Source organism: Suricata suricatta, chromosome 5, assembly GCF_006229205.1.
Source record: "Suricata suricatta isolate VVHF042 chromosome 5, meerkat_22Aug2017_6uvM2_HiC, whole genome shotgun sequence".
NCBI classification, from domain to species: domain Eukaryota; kingdom Metazoa; phylum Chordata; class Mammalia; order Carnivora; family Herpestidae; genus Suricata; species Suricata suricatta.
The window spans coordinates 86,087,958-86,113,507 of NC_043704.1; the positions used below are offsets into that span (position 1 = coordinate 86,087,958).

The 25,550-nt window shown below is 37.7% G+C and overlaps 1 protein-coding gene across 4 annotated transcripts in view; it reads left to right on the forward strand.

Annotated features, from left to right (window-relative positions):
* Nucleotides 1-25,550, forward strand: part of PEX5L (peroxisomal biogenesis factor 5 like) — a 225,096-nt gene that overhangs the window by 131,844 nt on the left and 67,702 nt on the right. For all 4 annotated transcript variants that reach the window (XM_029939830.1, XM_029939831.1, XM_029939832.1 and 1 more), the window contains 4 exons: nucleotides 2,888-2,999; nucleotides 10,872-11,066; nucleotides 14,314-14,437; nucleotides 15,321-15,417. In XM_029939830.1, the coding sequence (XP_029795690.1) occupies nucleotides 2,888-2,999; nucleotides 10,872-11,066; nucleotides 14,314-14,437; nucleotides 15,321-15,417 (528 nt within the window). The remainder of the gene's footprint in view (nucleotides 1-2,887; nucleotides 3,000-10,871; nucleotides 11,067-14,313; nucleotides 14,438-15,320; nucleotides 15,418-25,550) is intronic.

The following is a 25,550-nucleotide window of genomic DNA, read 5'->3' on the forward strand; positions in this document are numbered from 1 at the left end:
ATATTTATTAAACTGCTGCTATGAGATACAAAAGTTACTTAGATAAGGTCTCTACCCTCAAAGTGGTCATAGTCTAGTAGAGGAAAAAACAGGTGAAACTAAAGTTATAAGACTGAGTAAAAACATGGCAACATAGAGATACTCCAAGAAGACATTCACTGCCTAGTGCTGAAGGAGGTTCCCAGACAATGTGCCAGTAATGGGGTCCTGAAAGAGAAGTAAGAATCTTTGACCATTAGAAAGGCTTTGAACTGTTTTAGATATTGAGAAGAAGAACAGAGGAGAATAAGTAATGAAAATTTTAAGTGTAAACAATGTAAGAAGACAAAGGCCCTAAAAACTAATGTAGGGGGTCATTTTAACTCAGATCTGATAATCTGATTAATACAAATTGCAATTGTTCTAAATCAATTATTTTAAAAAATGGAAACCTTTTGATTCACCCATTATTTTTATAACATGAATATACTCTGTACTCAAAGGATGAAATGAGGTAAGTTCATAAAGTATTTTCCAACTGAAGGAAGTAACTCTAAGAGAAGGTCAATAAGTCATATCCTCCCAATGAATAAGGAGAGATTAAATTGGCATACAATTTGGAAGCAAGTTTAGAGGAACTCTTTGGGAGCTTCAGTTCATTTTGCAAGTTTCCTTTATGACCGAAAAGATTTACTTATTCTCAAGTCACCATAAGAAAGCAATAAATTTGTTCAAAAATGGGTAGGGAGACATGAAAAGCTATTCTTATTTACAAATACAAATACAAATACAAATAAAATGAGACTTAGTATGGCTAAAATAATAATTCCCAAATTCATCCAAGTGAAGACACAGTTCAAAATTGGATGCTTTAAGGTAGATATTTTACATCCTCAGTTTCTGCAAAGTCACTGTCCCATTTGGTAGGCATTTATTGATCCCCTCCTATATGAAAACATTTTGCTCGAAGTTGTGAAGGATATAAGTATGAGTAAGACATAGCCTCTGACCTCAGAGCTTATAAAAAAAGATTTCATGATATTTCTTGTTTCATCTTCCCTATCTACAGCAAAACCAAAAAACTTTCAGTTCCCGAATTACCTTCCCCTGATAGCTGAAATCTGGCCCTTCACCTCTTCACCCCAGAGACCTGCCACCATCCCCCACTCCTCCCCAGAATTTCCCAACAATTAAACTGTGCTCCTTTTTGAAAGAAAAGACTCAGAAAGTAGTTTGTTATTTCATCTTTGATTTGTATCTATGCAAGAAAGCCACAGGAACAGCTCAGTTATGGGAATTAGACAGGCGTAACAACTCCATCAGTCCGGGTGTGGTGTGGGCTCAGAAACAAGACAGGAGGTGTGGAAGAAACACAGACCTTAAGAGGCAGAGGTGAAGCCATTCCTCAGTCCTGGACAGCATGGGGTCTCTCTAAACAATCTCCTCTTTGATATTTCTTTCTTCCTATGCTGAGAAAATCTGAGAATGCTCTAAGTGCTTTCTCCAGAAAATAAGTCTGAAGTTTCATGAAGAGAGAGACTCCAAAAAAATCTTATTACCTTTGATAAATAGACTTACCTAAAAGGAAAAGTCCTCTCAACGGCCTTTTCCTTTGTTTTTCCATTTAGATATTTATGTGGACAAAAGCCTTTCTAGAAATATTTTTACCAAGTTCAGACTATAATTTGGAATGTTTACATCTAAAAGTATCTACAGAAATCTAACACCCGGGTCCTCTAAGATCATAGTTAATCTAGGCCCATTCCACACATTTACTCACAGAGCTGTGATGTAGGAATTATTATTAGTCCCTGTTTTTTACAAAGGAATTTAATTATATCCAAAATGAAGGAAAAAATAAAGACAATAAAACTTCATCTTTATTTTATTTGTCTCTGAAAATGCAGCCTTGCAAATCAGTATTTAAAAATCTAGAGGTTTTTAGACACATATTTTTCTTAAAACAAGTAGAAAACTAGATGGCTATGTCCATTTTAAGATAGGTCAATATAAAAACTCCTGAAAAACTAAGACAATTGATTTAAGAATTAACCACTTGCATATCATGATTATATTTCTTCCCTTAACCATGGAAGCAGAACTTAAGGAAGTCTGAATTCTAAAAGTGCAGAATAACTGAAAGTTAATAATTGGCCACCACTGCTAACTAGAGACCAACTAAAATTCAAACTGAAGGATTTCTAAAATTAGAGAACCAAGCCAATGGGGAAATACAATTAAATTGACAGAAATCTATTTTACATAGAGATTTTTCAGAAACATATTTACTGGATACCTGTATAGTTAATATAACAATATTTTCTATTCTCCCAAAATGATGTTTGTTATGCACTACAAAAGCATCCCAAGGAAATGTAAAAAGGGTATGTGCCCATAGATGACTTGAGTTTTTTAAGAAAGAGAGAAAAGGAGAACTTTTATCTACACACATACAGATCTCTTTGTGTTAATCACATAATACTGACTGCCCACCCTAAACAAAGTGTGTCACCTCAATGTCTGAGGCCAGTATATCAGGTCTCAGTGGTGTTTTGTCCAAGTGAAGAGTGGGATCGTCCCTGAGGAACTGTGATCCAATAGGTGTCATTTTCTATATATTGAAATTAGAGAATAATTCTAAAACAGTACTAGGAGAAAAAAAAGGCTTGAGCTTTAAAAATGGAAGTTGGCTGCATCCAAAATATGTTGACAGTGCTAAAAGGCTCATTCCCCATCCTTAGTATCTTTTTTCTTTCTTGCCCTTACCCCTTTATTTATTTATTTATTTATTTATTTATTTATGTATGTATAGGCTTGCTATTCTCATTTTGTTGCAAGGCTGCATTTTAATTCATCTGATTCTGCGGTGTAACAAAGCCCTCTGATACCTGTGTTCATCTGTTCTCAGCTGGTGAATGAACAGCAAGAAAGCAGACCCCTCTTGAGTCCCTCCATCGATGACTTTCTCTGTGAAACCAAATCGGAGGCAATAGCAAGGCCAGTAACGTCCAACACAGCTGGTAATTCTTTCACTTTTAAATGATCCTCAAGTAGAGCTAATTTTCACTATAGTGAAATGCATATTTTCTTTCTATAATGCATTTTAAGTAATGTTTGCAACCAATGAAAGTTTAGAATCTATACTGTTCAACATAAAATAATAAATTACTCTGTAATATAAAAGAAACTGCAATGTATATTACCCAACCAATTTTGCTGAACATTAGCACACCGCTATGAGCAATGGATCATTTTTCTATGCAGATTTACATCTTTACATCTCAAGTCACATGACGAGGAAGCTTTAAAACAAAAGCATCTATTTCAGAGTAAGGTTTTTAAAAATATTTGTATGGCAAAAGTCCAATAAAATAAAAAATGTAGGCAGCCCCTTCAAGTAGATTGAAGTGACACAATTAAAAATCCCAGAGACTTGAAATGTTGAAGAGCCAATTTCATTTTTTCTGTCATATAAATGTGTTACTTGTTTCCTCTTACAACAATTTCTTTGAATCTTCTTCGGGAATTAAACACACCCAAACAGTGAACCATCATCTGTATAGTCCTGTACATATAAGCACTAATAAGTATTCATCCAATGAATGGATGCAGGATCCCCCTGGTATGAATCACATCTCCTCTCGTACCCTCTGCATTTGCCAATTCTCACTGATGCTAAAACTAAGTCACTTAGTTAGCGCTCATCTCAAGGGAGCTACATAAGATGGGATGCAAAAGCTACTTTTCACCTCTGTATCAGAGGCAGCCTTTCTGCATTGATTTTATTCAGTCATCGCTCACATTCAAAGGCATCTTGTTCAAATAAGGATGAAAAAAATGATGTTTAGAATCAAAGAACAAAGGCTGTTAGATTGCAGGAAAGAATTTAATGGAGAAAAGAGAGAACAGTTACATACTGTCTTGTTAAATGCATTCCATTTCCCCATCATGTCCTCAGCTCGCTGTTGCCTGCTATATTTTCATTATACTTTGAAGTAAGTGAAGAAAATCATGAGTGAAGGAAATTGTAGGGCGTTTTAAATGCTAAAAATTACAACAGCAAAAGTAACACAAGATAGAGGCACTTTATGCAAAAGTGTAGTCTACAGTGTCTGAGGTCACAGTTGGCAATGTCAGACCCCAGCTGCGCCACTTAGCAGCTCTTGTCTTTGGGCAAGTTGCTTAACTAAGTCTGCTTCCTCATCTATAACGGCAACATCTATATCTCATAGGTTACTTGGGAAGATTTAATGAAGCACTCTAAGAGCCTAACACCATGTAAGCTCTAACAAGTGCTACCATTACTGTTAAATATCGGGTTGGAAAAACAATATACCCAATGCTTCCCTTTTTAAATGCATTAACTTTCTTTATATCACACCAAAGCAATCATTTTCTAAATTCAACTATCACTTTGAGTAGTCAAGCAAATAAAATTATACTTGCTACATTTAAGCAGAAGATTAATTAAGTTCAGATTTTACCAGATTGAATTTATCCTCATCTATGAAACTAGAGCTCATTCCACCAAAACCAAAGAGCTACCTCTAGAAGAATACAGAAGGGCCTTGTGTCTCCCATTTCAGGAAAATCCACAAGAATTGCATGCACTGAGAAGTTCTCACTGTTCTAAAAAAAAATCTGCAAAGGATAGAATTTTCAGATCTTGATTCCAGTACTTTCTGCTCTTTCCAACTCCCGCTAATGCTAAAACTAAGTCACTTAGGAAGGGCCCACCAGAGAGAGCAACATAATATTTGATTCAAAAGCCACTTTCACCTTGATTTTTCCAACATATAAAAGAGATCTAGGAAATATTAAAGGAAAAAATCCAAAACTTTATATGTAACTTTTTATGACTATAATACCAAAGTGTTGCCTTCTGTATTCATTTTCTAGGCTTTCATGACAAAATACCACAGAGTGGATTAAACAACAGAAATGTATCATAATTCTGGGAGCTAGAAGACCAAAATTAAGGCATCAGCAGGGCCATCCTCTCTCTAAATGTGCTCGGGAAGAAACTGTGCTAGGAAGGACATAAAGGAAGACACTTTCCTTTGCTGGTAGTTCTTTGGCTTGTGGCAGCATAAGTCCAATCTGCACATGACATCCTTCCTGTGTGCCTATCTTCCTGTGTTTGTGTCTGTCTCTGTACCCAAATTTCCCTTTTACCGAAGGACACCAGCCATATTGGATTTGGCACCTCTTCTACTCCAATATGACTCATCTTAACTAATTATATTTCCAACAACCCTATTTCCAAATAGAGTCACATTACCAGGCACTAGGGGTTAAGACTTCAACATACGAGATTTTTGGGGGGATAAACCGTTCAATCCACAATACCCTCCAAAGTAGAGGTTCAAGAATAATTGTATTTTGAGACTCTGAGATTTTCTTTTCTTGTCCTCAGCACTCAGTACATCTGGGTCACACAGACTTTTATCCTGAAGGAATACTCTTTTTTGATATTGTGTTTTTTTAATCTTAAAAGTATATCTCAAGGCAAAAACACTGTATTTTTTAGTGCCTAAGAAATACACTTTATTCTTAAACATTATAGAACCCACTATTGGTATCTCAATATGGAACATTATTATACATCTTTAAACAGGATAAATTGTAGCATACAAACACTTTGGAAAGAATCCCAATTTGGTCCAATAATTTTATAGCTAAGGTTTCTGGGGAAAAGATATAGTTATTATTTTCTGTCCAAATTGTTAATAAAAAAATAATTTGAAATAGAACATTGTTATTTTCTAGAATACTATGAAAGTACATTGAGAAATCAGGACAGTCTTTGAACATTGTCTGTTATGCCCCAGGTTTTATATATATCTTTACACTTAAGGAATGGATATAAAACAATCTTGAAGTAAAATATGGAAGAAAACCTGCTTCCTGTTTGTACCAAGCCAATCAAGAAGACTAAGAGAGTCATTTATACTTGGCATTTTCTTCCAATAAAAAAATAAAGCTAGTGTGACCCCACCTTGACATTTACTTAAATATTTAAGGAATATAGTTCTTATATAAATTAGCACAAAATAAACAATATAGGAAATATTCATATCTTCCAAATGAGTCTCAAGTGATAGGATTTTTTCCTCTACTGACCTTAAAAGAATATATCTATCTTCTCCTCATAGAAGTTCCAAGTTATAATCTTTTTCTAAAGTATTGAATTATCTTGTTTGCTTTCTGCTTATTTCTACTTTAGGATTAACTTTTTGTCATCCAATAATGATATCAAGCTGATCAAATTAAAATGTTTTTTGTCATTAATACCCTAAATTATCTTTAATTCATCTGTAATCGAGATGGCATCTAATTTCTTGGTGCTCTCAAACTGTATTCCTAATGGTAAGTAAGGGAAGAACATTGCTAATATCCTTGATTTTAAAATGGCAAATAAATATATATTATCTCAAATGTAAATATCAAATGTCCAGAAAGTAACTAGACAATGGATTATGAAAAGATCATGATTATATTATAGGGCAACTATTTACTATAAAATTTGCAAAACTAACTTGTTTGTCTATAATCTCCCAAAAAACATAACATATGTCAAAGCACAGGAAAGACTCTTCTCTAAAGACCAAGAAAAACAGGAGGTCCTCGAGTTGCATTTATCAATGTGCATAATCTAAAAGAATTTTATCCCCAAACTTGAACCATTAGTTGGTTACTATAGAAGAAACATTTTTCATGATTAAAAAAATAATAATTTCACTCCTTGATATGGGAACTGTATACCTATATAAGAGACCCATATGAATAAGGGAAGAGAACCCTTAGTAAAGTTCACAGTCATGTCACAGTCACCTAATTAAATATTTTAATTGCAAACTTAGTGTAATATTTACAAAATATATTTCTATGAAGCCCAAGTAGCCGTGAACCCAATAACATGCCTCTTGAGAGAACTTAGAAATGTGGAAAGTGTTCTAATTACATATTCCAATAAAATAAGCAAAACTTAGTTGAATTATTTAAGTCCAATTTATCTGTTTGACATCACTGGCAAAATTCTTCCTAAGGGACTTTGCTTTGTAGCCACTGTATTAAAGAACACCATGTTTCTAGAATAACAGAGTAGCTTACAAAACAGAACAGAGGTCCCATCAGCTCTTGTGGCACATTCTGTGACTGCACCAGTCAGGGTTGTTTCATGATCTGCCCTCTCTAACCACTCCATGTAGATTTATTCCTTAAGAGAAATTCACTAAAACTCTGAGCCTCTTTTTACTGTCGGAGTGTAGATAGCATTGTGCATACCATCAGAGTATCAAATCAAAGCTTCATGATAGGTGCTATTTTATCCTGTTTTAAGCAGCCTTACCTCCCACAGCCCAAGTAATCTAACATTCATAAACATCTTCAGTGCCCTGTAGGAGCCTTGCAGTTCAATGCGCTGTGATCTTCAATTAGTTGTCCTTGAGATAAATAGAAACAAGTACTTACATAGCACCTTACATCTTACATCTTACATGAAATTAGGTGATTTAAAAAAAAAAGTTTTTGAGATTGTCAACTATTTAAATTCTGTCTCAGACTACCCAAATTGCCAGTATGGGAACTAACCAAAAAAAAAAAATAATAATCAAAGCCTCACCAATGGAGTCAGCACATTTCCTCCAGGTTCAGATAAAGTCCAGTGAGGAGTGACAGGGCCTGTGCTTGCATCCTGGTGTGGACACTGAACTGATCTGCAAGCCGTATTGGCTTCCTATTGCTGCTGTAACAAATTACCACAAATCCAGTTGCTTAAAACAACACAAGTTTATTGTCCTATAATACGGTAAGTGAGCAGTCCTAAAATCAAGGTGTTGGCAGAGCCACATTCCTTCTGGAGGCTCTAAAGGAGAATCTGTCTCCCTGGCGCTTCCAGCTTCTGGGAGCACCTGGAGTTCCTTGGCTTGTAGCCACTTCCTCCATCTCCAAAGCCAGCAACATAGCATTTTTAAGTCTATTAGTCTCTCTCTCTCTCTCTCTCTCTCCCTCTCTCTCTCTCTCTCTCTCACACACACACACACACACACACACACATTTTCACATCCACTGTAAGAGGTGGTTATCTAAATTAAGATAAATTAAATTAAGACACAGATTCTGGAACCCAAACTTTCACGTGTCTAAGAGAATCTTTAAAATCCAGTTAAGAAAATCAGCAGAATACCCCCTTCCATGCCTCCTTCAAAGCCCAGATGGAACGGTGAGTCCATTTATTTCTAAGTCTTAACTAAAGTACATATGCACACAACACACTCACACATACATGCACACATGTGAGCACACACACATACGCGTGCGCGCATGCGTGCACACACACACACACACACACACACACACACACACACACACACACACTTGCTAAAATGCAGTTTGTCTTCCTCCAGAAAGTAAAAGGCTACACTGTCCTTGTATGCTTTTGAAATTATAGTCCCAGGAGCTCTGTCCGCTTCAAAGCTTACCATTCAACCTCCAAGCCACCCCCTTCATCAACTCGGTAACAAATAAGGCTTTTTGTGTGTGTCAAGCATTTGTTTCACATTTTCTGGGAAAAGAACAAAGGAACACAGAGCTCAGAACCAACACAGGAAGTATCCAGGCCAGTTTGCAGAGGGAAAGAATGTTACTGAGCCAAGTTTGAATTTGCAGTTCACTCTTTTAGTAATTCATTTGTTCTGAATGGTGAGAAGCAGATAGAGAATTAAACTAATACTCACCAGTTATTATTTAGTAATAAATATACTTCCTATATACAAGTAGACAAGTCCTATATAATTTACTTCTAAAAGAAGTGTAGGAGCAAGTGACTAATTCCTAATTGTTTGTACACTTAGAAAAAGACATATACGGCATTCCAGAGACTGTTATCCACTTCCTTCCTTCTATTATAAGGAAGTCTTGGTGGGTCTAGAATCTCTGCCAACATAATAGTGGCCTAGAAACTTCTGTTTAAACATTCAAAGAATATGAAATGTGTTACATCCTAGTCTATGTTGGCTGCTTGCCATGTTTCAATTTGAGACACCTAGCCAGGCGGCTTAGCTCTAAACGGCACTTCTTTCCCCTCACACTAAGGTGCTTGCCAGCCACAAAACACTGCCCTATCTCAGAGCATCTTAGCTTGGAAAGGGGCTCCCATCTCCTCAGGAAGACTCGGAGGAAATAAGCTGATGCTCTCAGGCCATTTTATGATGAACTTACTTCATAGCATTCTCTGCAACCAATATCTTTGTCTCAGTCTTTGTTACTCCCAGTGATGTTCCCCATTTCTGTCGATGTATGGATCTGCTTCTTGCCCAAAATAGAAAAAAAGCAGGGAGAAGAGGAGGAGATCCACGAAAAGAAAAGCATCACAAATTGGCCACCAAATATGGATGGAAATAACATTTATTAAGTGCCTATTGTATACTTTACACATTCAAAATACAAATGAGATAATTTAATCTTCATATCATACCTAAAAGATAGAGTTATTAATTCTGCATTTTTCAGAGGAGAAAACTGAAACTCAGAGAGCTCAAGAAACTTATTCCAAGTCACACAGCTAAGCAGAGGTAGAGTCAGGTCTTTCCACTTCACCATTAACGTCCAACCACTGTGATTTGTAATTGAAATCAGAAAACAAGATTATTGAGAATACAGCTTGACAAACTATCCTAAGGACCCTATAGGGGTGGTTAGCTCATGAGGACAGTGTGGTAGTAAAGAAATCCAGGATGTGAGTTCCACCGAGGTCTGACTCCGCCTTGAGTGCGAGGGGGAGCAGATGGAAGAGTGCTGAGGTATCAGGGAAAGCCCATTCCTTATCAAGAGGACACCCTGGGGGTCAACGAGGAGGAGTGGTTCAGTCATAGTTTTAGATGGTGCTAGAAAGGTTAACACAAGGATTGCTCTGTCACTTTGGTGACTTTCCTAAACTAGCTGGGGGTGAAGTGTTTCCAGGCCACGAAGCCACCAGGTCAGTCCAGAAGCCAGCCTCTCAGGTGCTTGAGCTGGTAGAGAGGCAGGACCAGAGGGACCTTCCATACTTGCAATGTTCCATTTCTCACAATGACCTACTCAAACCCTGGTTACTTGTACTGTAGGAGAAAGAAAGATGAAGAGTTACCAAGCTTGCCTTTTTAATTCTCATTTGCCTAGTTTGCATCTGAACAAATTTCTATCTTCATTAGAGTATTTAATGCAATGTAATCAACCTGCTGGGAAGTTAAAGTGTAGCCCTTACATGGTTTGTTACGTTGAAATTTAAACTTGCATATTAAACAGCAAAGGCATTAACATGTGTACCTATTTATCAACTATGGATTATAAGATATTTCTCCAGTGTGAGCCCAAATAGCAAGCCGTTCTCTGATTGAACCGCTTAATTAAATAAAAAGTGATTGGTAGCCTTTCTTTATAGCCTGTATCTTTAGTAGTTTGAAATTTAAAACCAAAGACATTTAGAAACTTTTCCAAATCTTCCTCATAACTGTTTTGCAAACATATCTCTGAATAGGATAGACTGTTCTCTGGAAAAACTGCACTGTAAAGTACACCTCTCTATAAATAAAGCAAAGCAGTAAAATAAATAGTACTTGAATTCAGATTCAGTTTTATCATTTTAATTTTATTTGAACTTTCATCCCTGGTGAAGCTGGTCTAAGTCCTATTTTGTGTGTTGGTACTGTGCCAAATAAAGGAGAACACACAGTAAACTTTCCAGTCTACATACAGACCATCTTTACAAATCAGCGGTGATCTAACTTAATTTCATGCTTCTAACCTACACTACAACCACAAAATCCTTCTGCACCCAACCGAATCCTATTTTTAAAAAGTAATTTCAGAGCAGTGAGTGGGCTTATCTTAACCTCTTCCATCTTTGATAGTATTGACCACAGGCTTAGATCTCCTTGACCTGAGTGAACCTGTCTCTCAAACCCAAACCAAAGCCAAGAAGTTGGAGGCCTCGTCGAAAACCTCATCCCTCAAGAAAAAGGCTGATGGATCTGATCTCATCAGTGCAGATGCTGAGCAGAGAGGCCAGCCCCTCCGAGGCCCAGAGACATCATCCTTAGACTTAGGTAAGGTGATAACGTGTGTCGTCTACTGCATGCCCTTGCCTTCATACAGCAAGGAAGTTCCACAAATGACATTAAAACCATGGAAAAGGAGTAGAAAAGATTAATTCCATGTAGGAAATGAGAAGCACACACTTCTTTTGTGCTTAGATTAAATAGCAGTTGGGACGTTCAATTTTGCGTAACTGATGTGGATTCGTTCGTTTATTTATTCAACCCACATGTGTTGAGTTCTTGATAAATGGCAGGTGCCATATGAGGCATTGGAGTTACGAGTAATAAGACATGACTCTTGCTCTCTAGGAGCATTTAGTCTAAATTGGGAGAGAGACAGTTGAGAGAGAGAAAAAACAACTTTAACACAAGGTCCAGGAACAGCCAGCCAGAACATGGAACATGCATGGAGATGTATCTGATACAAGAATAACAGCTACCATTTATTCATGGCTTATAATGTCCAAGACTATGCTGTAAGGAAGAGCTAGAATTTGAGCCTTGTTCTGATTAACTTCAAAGCCCATCCTTTTTCCTACTATACATCTTCCTGAGAAAGGAAAGCTTAACTTCATCTCATACGAGCAGTCAAATTAAGGTCTTCTTTCTCAGGAGAAAGAAAAGTGGCAAGTATTTCAGAACATGTCCCCTTTCCCCTGCCATGTCCCTCCCTCTGAGGCCTTTTCTCTTTGGAGAAAAACTTTATAACTATCTCCAATACTTCCTCACTATCAGTGTGTTTTAGGTTTATTCAGTTGTACAAATGAATAAATGAAATTTACACATTTATTGAATGATACATTAAGTGCATTACAATATAACAATAAACTTAAAAATGAAACTTTTATATCTCTGCTTTGAGAAAATGTTCTGTGAAGAAGTCATAAAAATGCTTAAAGAACTATGGAGGACATTGACTGCAAACCTATCTTTCTATAAATAAAAAAAAAAACTGGACCCCAAGTTTATATAAGTGATTTATTTACAGTCACACACCTATGAGTGAGGACAAACCCAGCTAAGTCTCTATCTGTAAGAATTAAACCACAGGGAAAAAATAGTTCTGGCATTCTCTTGGCTTTCTCCATTGCATCCTTTCTTTCTATTCCCATTGTAGATTCCCTCCTTTGATGAAAAATTAAGCAGTTTATACAAAGCCTGAGACGTGTTCCACTTTCTTCTCACCTCCTTTTAACAGTGAGGCTCATCTCTTTAAGCAGAATTTCCTTTGTTTTTTCATTTTTTTTAATTTACATCCAAGTTAGTTAGCATATCATGCAACAATGATTTCAGGAGTAGGTTCCTTAATGCCTCTTACCCATTTAGCCCATGCCCCCTCCCACAACCCCTCCAGCAAGCAACCCTCTGTTTGTTCTCTATATTTAAAAGTCTCTTATGTTTTGTCTCCCTCCCTGTTTTTATATTATTTTTGCTTCCCTTCCCTTATGTTCATCTGTTTTGTGTCTTAAAGTCCTTATATGAAGTCGTATGATATTTATCTTTCTCTGACTAACTTCGCTTAGCATAGTACCCTCTAGTTCCATCCATGTAGTTGCAAATGGCAAGATTTCATTCTTTCTGATTGCCAAGTAAGACTCCATTGTGTATATATATATATATATATATATATATATATATATATATATATATATATATAAACCACATCTTCTTTATCCATTCATCCATCGATGGACATTTGGGCTCTTTCTGTACTTTGGCTATTATTGGTAGCGCTGCTATAAACATTGGGGTGCATGTGCCCCTTAGAAACAGCACATCTGTATCCCTTGAATAAATACCCAGTCATGCAATTGCTGAGTCATAGGGTAGCTCTAATTTTTTGAGGAACCTTCATACTGTTTTCCAGAGTGGCTGCACCAGTTTGTATTCCCACCAGCAGTGCAAAAGAGATCCTCTTTCTCTGCATCCTCACCAACATTTGCTGTTTTCTGAGTTATTAATGTTAACCATTCTGAGAGGTGTGAGGTGGTATCTCAGTGTGGTTTTGATTTGTGTTTCCCTGATGATGAGTGTTGTTGAGCATTCTTTCATGTGTCAGTTGGCCATCTGGATGTCTTCTTTGGAGAAGTGTTTATTCATGTTTTTTGCCCATTTCTTCACTGGATTATTTGTTTTGGGCATTGAGTTGGTAAGTTCTTTGTAGATTTTGGATACTAACCCTTTATCTAATATGTCATTTGCAAATATCTTCTCCCATTCTCTCGGTTGCCTTTTAGTCTGGCTGATTGTTTCCTTCACTTTGCAAAAGCTTTTTATTTTGACGAAGTCCCAATAGTTCATTTTTTGCTTTTGTTTCCCTTGCCTCTGGAGACGTGTTGAGTAAGAAGCTGTTGTAACCGAGGTCAAAGAGGTTTTTGCCTGCTTGCTCCCCTAGGATTTTGATGGCTTCCTGTCTTACATTTAGGTCTTTCATCCATTTTGAGTTTATTTTTGTGTATGGTGTAAGAAAGTGGTACAGGTTCATTTTTCTGCATGTCACTGTCCATGCTGTGGAAAACTGGACAGTTTTTCCAGCACTATTTGCTGAAGAGACTGTCTTTATTCCATTGGATATTCTTTCCTGCTTTGTCAAAGATTAGTTGCTACACATTTGTGGGTCCATTTCTGGATTCTTCATTTTGTTCCATTGATCTAAGTGTCTGTTTTGTGCCAGTACCAGACTGACTGGATGATTACAGCTTTGTAATACATCTTGAAGTCTGGAATTGTGATGCCTCCAGCTTTGGTTTTCTTTTTTAAGATTTCTTTGGCTATTCAGGGTCTTTCTGGTTCTAAAACAATTTTAGGATTGTTTGTTCTAGTTCCGTGAAGAATGCTGGCGTTATTTTGATAGGGATGACATAAACAGAATTTCTTTCTAGAAACATGCCAGGAGTGCCTCAAAGTCACCTCTTTAGCTAGAGGCAGATAGAATCATACTCCACGTGTTCATGCCATGGGGATTCCATGGACTCATACACAGAATTCAGAATGCAAACAGCTTTTGAAACAAATTCAGGTAATATAACTTGATTGTTTAACTAAAAGTAAAGCAATGTTTCTAAATGGGTCTCATTTTTATCTAGCTGCACATGTTTTAATTAATTTTCATGCAACCTTTAAAAGCTGGTCTTGGGTTTAGGAGCATCAGTTGAGTGAAGTTCACTTGCATAAAATTTCTTAATCTTAATCTCTCTTTTTCTCTCTGCACCTCATATTCCACTGTCCTTTTACCCCTTTCCCATCTCCTTCATAGACATTCAAACACAACTGGAAAAATGGGATGACGTTAAGTTTCATGGAGATCGAAATACCAAGGGGCATCCAATGGCAGAAAGAAAATCATGCTCGTCTAGAACTGGATCAAAAGAACTCTTATGGTGAGATATTGTAATATCAAAAAATAGCTACTGATATGTCAACTGTATGAGTATTTCTCCCATGTACTGAAATAGCCAATGAGTTAAGTCAATCTAAGTACTTGGTGCCATGTATAGCCCCCTATATATCAATTGCCGGGGCTTCTAAAACTAAGTATGAAATCTGAATTGTCAAAAATTCAACCAATAATGAGTTTGGTAGATTCATAACCAGTATTCAATATTTGCCGATAATTTTCCAAATGTGTAACTGAGCTGATCAATAAAAATAGGTTTATGCGTGCATGTACATACATGTGCATATTCAATATATTACATGAATGGCAGTTAAATGTTTCTGGTCACACAGGCAACCTTTTCTGACTATCTTCATCATCAGTGTCAGATAATACAGTAATTAGGAATAATCTGTGGATGCTGATGAGGAAAATTAGCCACCTGAATTTTACCATGTTTTCAAGACTTCCGCAGGGCAACATGTTTCAGTTTCTTTGCACATCTCCACTTACAATGACATTTCAAATTCTGTGTAAAAATCAAATCACATCTGGGTCACTGTGAGACACTCCCCTCCCAAAATACTTTTACTAAAGCAGAACTGTTTATTAAAAAAAAAGGATTTCATTTATTTACTTTTTGCACATAATTGAACTGAATTCTAAATTAGTCAGATTTAGATTATGCCTAGCACATTGCAGCCACTTAAACTTCAAATGTGGTCATGTAAAATGATATAAATAAAAGTTCTCTTTTTCATCAAAATTCTGACGAGAGCTTTATTATCATGACTCTCGATGATCCAAATTAACTAGTTTTCTTGACTGGCTTTCTAGTTGAATTTGTTTCTCGATGTACATTAATCTCTTTTTTTCATCGCCTCTAGGTCCTCAGAGCACAGATCTCAACCAGAACTAAGTGGTGGGAAAAGCGCCCTAAACTCTGAGTCGGCCTCAGAATTGGAATTAGTGCCTCCAACACAGGTAACAAAAAAATCTCATCCTTTAATCCACCCACCTTTTCTAATAGATAACTTATATCATAAACATTTTATTTACATTTTTACCAAAAAAGTTTGAAGTATTTTTTTCTGTATTCTGTATTTCATATGCTTTCTCAGTAATCTGTCTCAAAGCTTGAGACAACTAATGATATATGTATCTATTTGGCTGGAACATGTCTCAATGAATTCACTATATATTTAGCACTTTTTCTTTGTTCTACCATTTACTTTCCCATCATTTTGCAATACAAAATCTCTTCTCCAGTATTAGCAATATTTATGTAACAGAACACAAAGAAGAGGAACTTACATATTGACTCTTCAGTTACATGTATGCCTTCTGAACCAAGGTACTTACATATCAGGATCCTGACTGTCACATTAAAGTAAATTTCATGTCGAAGGATAAATAAGTATAGTATTAGCAGTAACTATAATAGTAAGAGCTACCACTTGTGAATACCAATTAAGTATTAGGAACTTTACTACGTGCTTTTCATATGTTACATCCAATACTCCAGTGTAACTGGCGTGTCTCTAACTAGTTCTTTCCTTTGGGTAAGACTGCAAAGAAGGCCAAAGTCAGCACCAGTGTTTTCATTGGCTCAAACACTCTCTAAGGACGCAGGCTTGATCTAAAACCGTAAAGATCTCTTAGAAAATATGTCCACATTCACATACTCTGCAGTCTAGTTGAAAATAAGTGAGATGGAGTAAGCAAGGGAAATTTTCTTGAATTTACTAGATCAGATATTGAAACTAAGAGAGGAGATACTTTGAGGTGAAGTAACGGGATATTTATGATAACAGCAAATATTATTGATTGTTATGATAAAATCTTCTAATACATGTTAGCTCATTTGATCCTGACAAATGGCTATATGAGGTAAGTTTATTTATTACCCTTATGTTATAGATGGGAAACTAAGACATAATGAGATTAGGAATATTGTCTATGCACCCAGAATGAGTAAGTGGTCTAGGGCAGGGGGACATGGGTAAGAAATGCTGAGGAAATGGAAGGCCTCTGGAATCGAGCACTAGGAGAACTACCTCCCCTCCCCATTTCTAACATCCACTGGAGAGGGGTGGGCATTACTGCTGCTAGGACTCTGCTCAAAAACAAGTCAGCTCACTTCCAGAAAAAATAAACCTGGGAAACGTAATGAATTGTAAATGTAACATAAAAATGTGTTTCCATCCTCTGTATTCATTCTAAATGTATCTTTTTTTAAATTGATAACACTTATTAGAGAAACACTTCTTGTTAAGTGCATTAGAGATTTAGATTCAGCTAAAGTAACTGGTACTGTTTCATAACCTGGAATCCTTGGAACAATTTAATGTAGCAATAGAACATTTGTTTCTGTAGAGGGGGAGATTTGGCACAGGTGGGCTGTGTTCTACGCAGCGCTGGAGGGGCAGAGGATCAGCTGGGGTCCTCGGTTGCCGTGGAGACCCACAAGGCATCTATCTTGTTATTCCAATGACTGCTCCTCTCCTGCTGTTTGTCTGATTTCATCCCACCACAGCGGCCTTCCTCTTGCCCACTGGTGTGCCTTTGAGCAAACACAATGTGCTTTGCAAAATTTGTGTGGGATTCCCAATATTGTCCTCCAAAACATAATTTAAAATGCAGTGTGACAGTTCTCTGTCTAGATAAATTGTAGTGAACCCTTTACAGGCTCACCAGTTATATGCAAAGAATTTATCCCTTAATTTGCTTTTTTTTTAACATTTATTCATTTTTGAGAGACAGAGCGCAAGCAGGGGTGGGGCAGAGAGAGAGAGAGAGGGTGACACAGAATCCGAAGCAGGCTCCAGGCTCCAAATTGTCAGCACAGAGCCCAATGCGGGGCTTGAACTCAAGAATAGTGAGATCATGACCTGAGCCAGAGTTGGACATTCAACCACTGAGCCACCCAGGCACCCCCACTTAATTTGCTTTTTTAAAAAAACATTGCATGTTATCAAGATTTTCCTAAACTAAGAAAATCATAATCTCTTAGTTTTAAGTCTAGACTATGGTTAGATGAGGACAATTTCATGAATTTGGGATTTAATCATCTGAAATACTAAATCACTCAAATAAAGCAGCAAGAGCATAGACTGATTAACCTAATTGTAATAAAAGACAGAAAGGTATTTCAACTGTTAGAAACATTCTGTCTTTATATGATCTTTCTAAACAGATAAGGTGATGAAGGTGGTATAAAAATTCAACTTGAAACTGGCTTGCAAACTATTCAAGTAAACTTTTTCAGCTTACCAAAACTTGTTTCTGCTTCACTATCACACAGATAGCTCATGGGAAAATCAACGAAATGTTTTCTTCTCTCTCAAACCAACATAAAGTATCTTAGGTCCAACAGGTAACAGGTGAGGAGCTATTTCCAAGCTTTATTTAAAAATCACATTTCAGGGGCTCCTGAGTGGCCCAATTGGTTAAGCACCCAACTTTGGCTCAGGTCATGATCTCACAGTTCATGGGTTCGAGCCCTGCATCAAGCTCTGTGCTGATAGCTCAGAGCCTGGGGCTGCTTCGGATTCTGTGTCTCCTTCTCTCTCTGCCTCTTACCTGCTTGTCCTTTGTCTCTTTCCCTCTCTCTCAAAAATAAATAAACATTTTTTTTAAAGTTAAATCATATTTCAAAAAAGTTATATTTCAGAATCACAAAGAAACTGGAGAATTCTTATGTTAGCCCCTTTTCTTTTCAAAATGGAGAAAAGGAACAATGTAGTCTAGTCTCTTTCAAATAGTGTTTTGAGTACACTTATCAGAGTGGCAGGAGGTTATGAATAATTATATAATGGGTATGTATTTAAGAATAAAGTTTTGAGGTACCTGGGTGGTTCAGTCAGTTAAGCGTTGGACTTCGGCTCAGGTCATGATCTCATGGTTCATGGGTTCGAGCCCCATGTCGGGCTCTGTGCTGACACCTCAGAGCCTGGAGTCTGCTTTGGATTCCGTGCCTCCCTCTCTCTCAACCTTTCCCCTGCTTATACTGTCTGTCAGTCTCTCACTCTCTCTTTCTGTCTCTCTCTCTCAAAAATAAATAAACGTTAAAACATTTTTTTAAAAAACAAAAGAATAAAATATCTTGACATGCAACCAGTAATTAGTATTCCCTGAAGTTAATTGTTTCAATAAATCATACAATATGAAAAATTAGAAAACACCTTAAAAATTTGAGGAAAAACACAGGTAATGATGTTAAATTTTTTTCTATAAATGGGTTGTGAGATAGAGGTGAGGCAAAAGAAAATGAACCCAGCTTTTGCTGGAAAGTGGCAGTTTAAGCATTTCTTTGTCAAGTCTGGACACTGGAAAGATCGCTCCAAGACGGGTTCTTGCCCACTGAAGTTGGGCTTAATGAGAAGGTGCAGGAACCAGGCTCTCCAGGGCTTAGTCAGAGTCATGCTGCTCTCTGATTTTGCTGACTTCCAGGGAGCAAATGCTTCCTTCCATATAGGCACAGTTTCATCAAGCTGGCAGTATCCCAAAGCAGACAAGATACAATGTGCAGATATGTTTTCTGAATTCTTAAAGGAGCCATGCAAATGAAAATGCATTCTAATAGCTGTCCTATTACACACATCATGTGTATAAATTAGATATTTCAAACATGTTATTTGGAATTCTTACAGTAATCTTGGGAATTAATATCCCCATTTCTCACATGAGAAATTCACCTTAAAAAGAAGTAGCCAGCCTTCAAATCACACCCATTAGCTTCTAAAGCCCTTGTTCTTACCCACAGGCCAGCTCATATCAACTATAACGAGCTCATTCACCTGCAAGAACTCACAAGCCATCTATCTCCCTTCTCATTGCAGACCCTGATTATTACTTACATTTCTAGGATTAAGATGAGTTAAGGGATTTTAAAGGATATTTATCACTTTCTTCCAGAAGCTTTTAAAATAAATTAGGATTCTCATCCGATCAATTTTGTGCCTCCCTCCCCAAATTCGTTCTGAACCTCTTATTCTTTGCAATACTAATGGCTTGCATTTAATCCCATTTCAGTTCAGCAAATGTGATTGAATGTCTACCATCTGAAAGCCGTAAGTGAGGCAGTGAAAAAATTTGAAACAGGAGATCAATTATAAGAAGTATCAAGACCTTTTTGTCTATTAGAAACAATTAGATGGCACACTATACAGCTTGGCTTTTTGGAAGGTAGTGCAGGAACCACAGCAACATCCCTTTTCCCTCCTGAGAGCACGCAGTGAGCTACCAATCAGGAAGGAAGCACACAAAGATAGAAGGAAGGGCAAGAACAGGGGGAAGGCAAGGAGGAAGGAAAGAAATCTGAAAGATCACTTTCAGCATAGTAGGAAATCCGCACGTAATAGGTACTCAAAAAATACTTGCTGAAGTGGAAAAATAAGAGAATACTAACAAAGAAGAGAAAGAACAACATTTGTCAAATTTAACAATTTGGTAGTAGCTAATTAATGGTTAACTAAAGAGCAGATAAAAATAAAAATAACATGAAAAAAATTTTAATCATTTTGGAAGCTAGTTTGAAAAACAATTTTTTGTTATTGTGATAATAGACTGTCCATCCCTTTTCCAACTCAGCACTGATTTGCTTCAATGTTCTGTAACATAGAATTTCATACTAGCCTGGAGATGGGAACCATATGCTGCCCACCTTGCACAGAGCTCTAGGAATTGGCCCCGACACATAAGGTACTACTTTTTTGTGTGTACCTTCAACAATAAATATCTGCTGAATGATCAAGAAAAAAAAGTGACCATCTCAATGAGGCAAGAGTCTGTATCAGGATCCAACTAGTCTTGGGGTGCCTGGGTGGCCCAGTCGGTTAAGCGTCCAATTCTTGATTTCAACTCCAGTCATGATCTCAGAATTTGTGAGTTGGCGCCCCACATTGGGCTGTGTGCTGATAGTGTGGAGCCTGCTTGGGATTCTCTCTCCCTCTCTCTCTGTCCCTCCCCTGCTCACGTGTGTGTGTGTGTACACAGGCTCCCTCTCTCTCAAAATAAATAAATAAATAAATTTTCAAAACTTTAAAAATAAAAGAATCCAAGTAGTCTCTATGAACCACAAAACAAAAATTTTTAATGAATCTCTAAAGTCACACCTGACAAGCCCTAACCAGAAAGATGATAGCAAAAGCTGAGTTTTATAGCACTTACTGTGTACTGAGCATTTGCTATGTGCATCTACATGAGTTATTGTACTCAATTCTTGTACAGGCTCTGTAAGTGAGTATACAATTTGCAGGTAAGAATACTGAGGATTATAGAGATTAAGTAATTTGTCCAAGGTCACCAGTTAAATCCAACCAGGATTCGGCCCCAGGCAGTCTGACTCCAAAGATTATGTTTTTAAGTACCAAAGTCTGCTAGTTGTTGTAAGATTTTTTTCTTTTCTCCAGTTAAGCAGCTCCCTTTCCCCATCAATCTCTTCTGAAAAGATACTGAGCTTTTTTAAAACTGTGTTTCACTAGGAGATCTCCAGCAGGAATGTAAAGGCAATTTTGTAAGGAGTTATGAAAGACTGACCAAGGTCAGCCAACAGTTATTATGCTAGGACACCCACACCCACAAACACAATAATTTTCAAATCACAATTTTGAATAAAGAGAATAAAACAACATTCTTAAAGAGTTCTTTAATTCTTCTTATCCTTCACCTAGTGTTTATCATTCAGAACAATCAGCAGCTGGGAGAACAAAATCCTTTTCCTTTAGAGAGTGTAATACCCTAAAATCCAATTAGCTTAAACCAATTAAAATACTATTTTTAAAGCCAAGGCACTTGCAGCAGGTTGTTGTCACTGTGGAGCATTTTTCATAATCGTGCAACGGGGGCGCCTGGGCGGCTCAGTCAGTTAAGCGTCCGGCTTCGGCTCAGGTCATGATCTCACGGTTTGTGGGTTCAAGCCCCGTGTCAGGCTCTGTGCTGACAGCTTAAAATCATAGAGCCTGCTTCAGAGTCTGTATCTCCTTCTCTCTCTGCCCTTTCCCTGCTCACGCTCTGTCTCTCTGTCTCTCAATAATAAATTAAAAATATAAAAAAACTTTTAGACAAAATCATGCAATGAAGCAAAGAAATGCCAACATCGGAGTACCTTTGTAAACTCCAGAGCTTCACTTGCGTACACAGAATGTCAGCATCTAGTCAGAAGTTCTCGTCGTGAGGGCCCTACGTCAGCAGTATCAGCATCGCCTTGGAGCTTGTTAAGAAATGCAGATTCTGGGCCCCCACTCCCACACCTACATGTGCTGAAACAGAAACCCTGGTTGTGGGGCCCCGGAATCTGTGTTTGGACAAGATTTCCAAAGGATTCTGATGCCCACTCGAGCTTGAGAACTACTAATACAGCCACTGTGATGCCAAAACAGCCATAACTCAAATTTATGGCTGTAACTGTTTTTGCTGACCATTCCTCTAGTCAGGTACTAAGAAATATTCTGCAGTTTACCAGCATTGCTTATCTGTTTTCCCAGATGACAGTTTTTGCCTATAATGAAATTAGATAATATTTTTTTTTAAAGTCTTGGTTGAAAGACTTTTATGTGTTAGAATCTGTATTTCACTATCAATCCTAAACCAGCATGTCTGGGTGCTGAAAAGTTTCAGAATATTTTAAGTTGCATATTACTCTTGGCTTGAAAACTGCCTTTGTTTACATTCAGTGTTTTTCTATATTTTATAACATTTAGCTTAGCTTCCTTGGACAATATAAATGGCTTTAAAATGTGCGGTAGACACATTTTCTGTGTAGTCTTTCTAACTATGTGGAAAATAGCACTTGCCTAAATAGTAAATGTACTACCAAAATAAAAGTTCGTTTGCACGGTAGGATTCTGTTGACACTTGCTGTTTTAAGTGTCAAGGAGAATATGAACGGTAAGTCTAGAATCCTGAGAGAGAGATTTTGCCTCTTCTTTCTGATATATGGTGCCCTTTGCATTCCTGTGATTCATAATCCACTTGGGTCGTGAAACATTGATGAAGGGAAGCCAGTGACAGTAATGGAGTTCTGTTAGGTCAGGCTTCACAGGCAAGATAGATCATATTTCACTGGTAAAAAGTGCCTCTAATAAAAGGAGGTGCCTTGGAACAAAAATATTAGCGCTTTCTCTTTCTTCTCATGCCATTCATGGGTCATTTATGGCATTATTATATAAATCCAAAGCTTATTTCTCACCATGTGTCCACATTTTTTAAATTTATTTATTTCTTTCATTAATGAGGGAACCAGCAGGAAGACAAAAGAGTTAGTTCCAAAGTAAAGGAAAAGAGATCTATGGAGGCGGTTGGGGAAAAAATGCCAGAATATGATTGCCAACTTTGATACAATATTGGTTAACTTTCTACAAGACAATAAGATCATAACATCTTTGGTGTTAACTTTGTTACCAAGCTATAACATCCTAACAACTTATAAATTTTAATTTTTTTAATGTTTTATTTATTTTTGAGAGAGAGAGAGACACAGCATGAGCAGGGGAGGGCCAGAGAGAGAGAGGGAGACACAGAATCGGATAACAGGCTCCAGGCTCAGAGCTAGCTGTCAGCACAGAGCCTGATGAGGGGCTGAACCCATGAACCGTGAGATCATGACCTGAGCTGAAGCCTGATGCTTTACCGACTGAGCCACCCAGGCACCACACAACTTATCAATTTTAAAAATTTGTAAACCACCTGCACCTTTATATTTATAAATGTAAATACATTTGACCCAAATGTATTGTGACCCAAGGGTTGTAGCCAGATATACAGTAGCCCCCAAAAGAGCGATGTCCACATCCTAATCTCTGGAACCTGTGATAGTCAATCCCACTTACGTTTTTGGAGCTTGCTCCCCCCAGCCCTGCCTCAGTTATCTGGGTTGAGAGAAAATACTAGCTTTCGCAGGGCCCAGAGAATAAGAGAAGGTGCTTGTTCATGGTTGTCACTGAGCCTGGCCCACCTGAGAATGAGGCACTGATGCCCAAGCAGACTTGGATGTGTCTTTATTGTCCTCCCTCTTCTGACCACAGATACCATGCCAGAGGCCTTCCCCTGTGTTGCTAGCAGGCCTAGCTCCTTAAGCATTCGGCTAAGGCACCCTGCAGCCATTCCCCATCCACAGAACCAAGACATAGGGCCCTGCTAACACAGACCTCTGCCACTCCAGGCACAGGACCAAAAATAAATTCCCTCTCAGTTTCCTACAAATCCCCCTTAGCCTCCTGGATTGACCAAGAAACCTTGACTGAGAACACAGCTACCTCCTGGGAGTAGGGAAGAGAAATGCTTTTAATGAATTCATTCCATATATTCCCCAACAGAATATTTTCAACAAATATTTACTGACTGCTTATGGAGCGGATACTGTTTATAGAAGATACAAAGGACACAGCAGTGAATATATCAAGGAGGAGAAAACATAAATTAAGGTTTCAATAAATTAACCTTCCTTATTCATTAATGCAAAACACAGTCTAAAACTATTATTTCTGCATAACAATTTATTTGTGCATAACAATTACATCATTATTGTTTCCAGCCCACAATATTCTTTTTTTAATTTTTTTAATATTTATTTATTTTTGAGAGACAGACAGATCATGAGCAGGAGAGGGGATAGAGAGAAGGAGACACAGAATTCGAAGCAGGCTCCAGGCTCTGAGCTGCCAGCACAGAGCCCAACGCGGGGCTCGAACCCATGAACTGTGAAACCATGACCTGAGCCGAAGTCAGACACTCAACCAAATGAACCACCTAGGCGTCCCTTGAGGGCTTCTTGGTTGATCCCTTCTACCGTGCATGAACCTCTGAGAGAGTTTTCTGTATTTTGCATCTTCCCAAAATGGCAAGCTGAGCACAGCCTCCTGTGAATGGCAGCACAGTGCAGTGGTTATGACATGGCTCAGAGCATCAGCCCAACCCCTTACTAGCTGTGTGATGTCAGGCAAGTCAATTTGCTTTCTGTGCTCTAATTTCATGGAGTTAATAATAATACCTACTTCACAGGTTATTGAAAAGACAAAGTGAGTTATAGCATCTAAAGGACTTGAAGCAGCATCTGGCATGTAGCAGAGCTATGGTATTACTACTGTGTACTAATAGGGGCGTGGGGGTGCTCTTGAGGACCAGCGATGGTGGAGAAAAAAATGAAAAGCAGCTAAGCTATATAGTGCTCAGTGAAGGGCAACATTTTGCTGTGGAACAGTGGTTTTCATACATGACTGCTTTTCAAAATCACAAAAAGAGCTTTTAAACATTTAATGCCTGCGCCCTACCCCCAGAAATTCTTCAACTGGTCTAGGGTGGGGCCAGGCCTGTTCAAGTAATTGCCATAGAAACCAAGGTTGAGCATCTCTAAAGAAGAGTGTCAAACACGTGGATAAAAGGCAATAAAAGGATGCAGAGGGGCTTCATTCCCCAAGCATCCCTCCTCCTGCTCCCCAGGGTCTAGCTGCCTTATCAGTATAGTCCCTCAGCCTGCAGTCTATAGGCATCCTCAGGGCACACATCACTGTCAGGCCCCAGGCTAGGTACAGGGGAGAACAAGTTACCAGACAAAATCCTACCCTCACGGATCACACAGTGTAGCAGAGAGAGAGACAAGAAAGTACGCAATTACATGGAGAAAAGTCACATCCTGAGTGCTTGTGGGGAAAGGTCTGAACAAACCACAGTATATACTTTACTAGGAAATCCCTGGGAAAGAATGGAGTGGGTCTATATATATTGAATATGGACACTTTCCAAGATATATTGTTGAATGGAGAAAAAGAAGCTACAGAATAGCATAATATTGATGTCTCAAAAATCTTTGGAACACATTGCTGTCTAAGGTTCATAAATATATATGCAACCAAAAAGAAGAAGCTCCAGAGGTATCTTTTATTTTCCATGATTAATTTTTTTCAAAAAGAATCTATGTTTTTTTGAAATTAAAAATTAATAACAGTTTAAAAATTCCAGCAGATCTTTGTGGGCTGGTCTTCTGAATATTTGCATTTAGCTAAGTGAAGATGTCTGTCACATTGCCTGTTAATTATGACAAACCACTTGGCATTAACAAATGTAATCTTATCTAAGTAACTACCATTTAATAGAACAATGTCCTGAGGACATGAGGC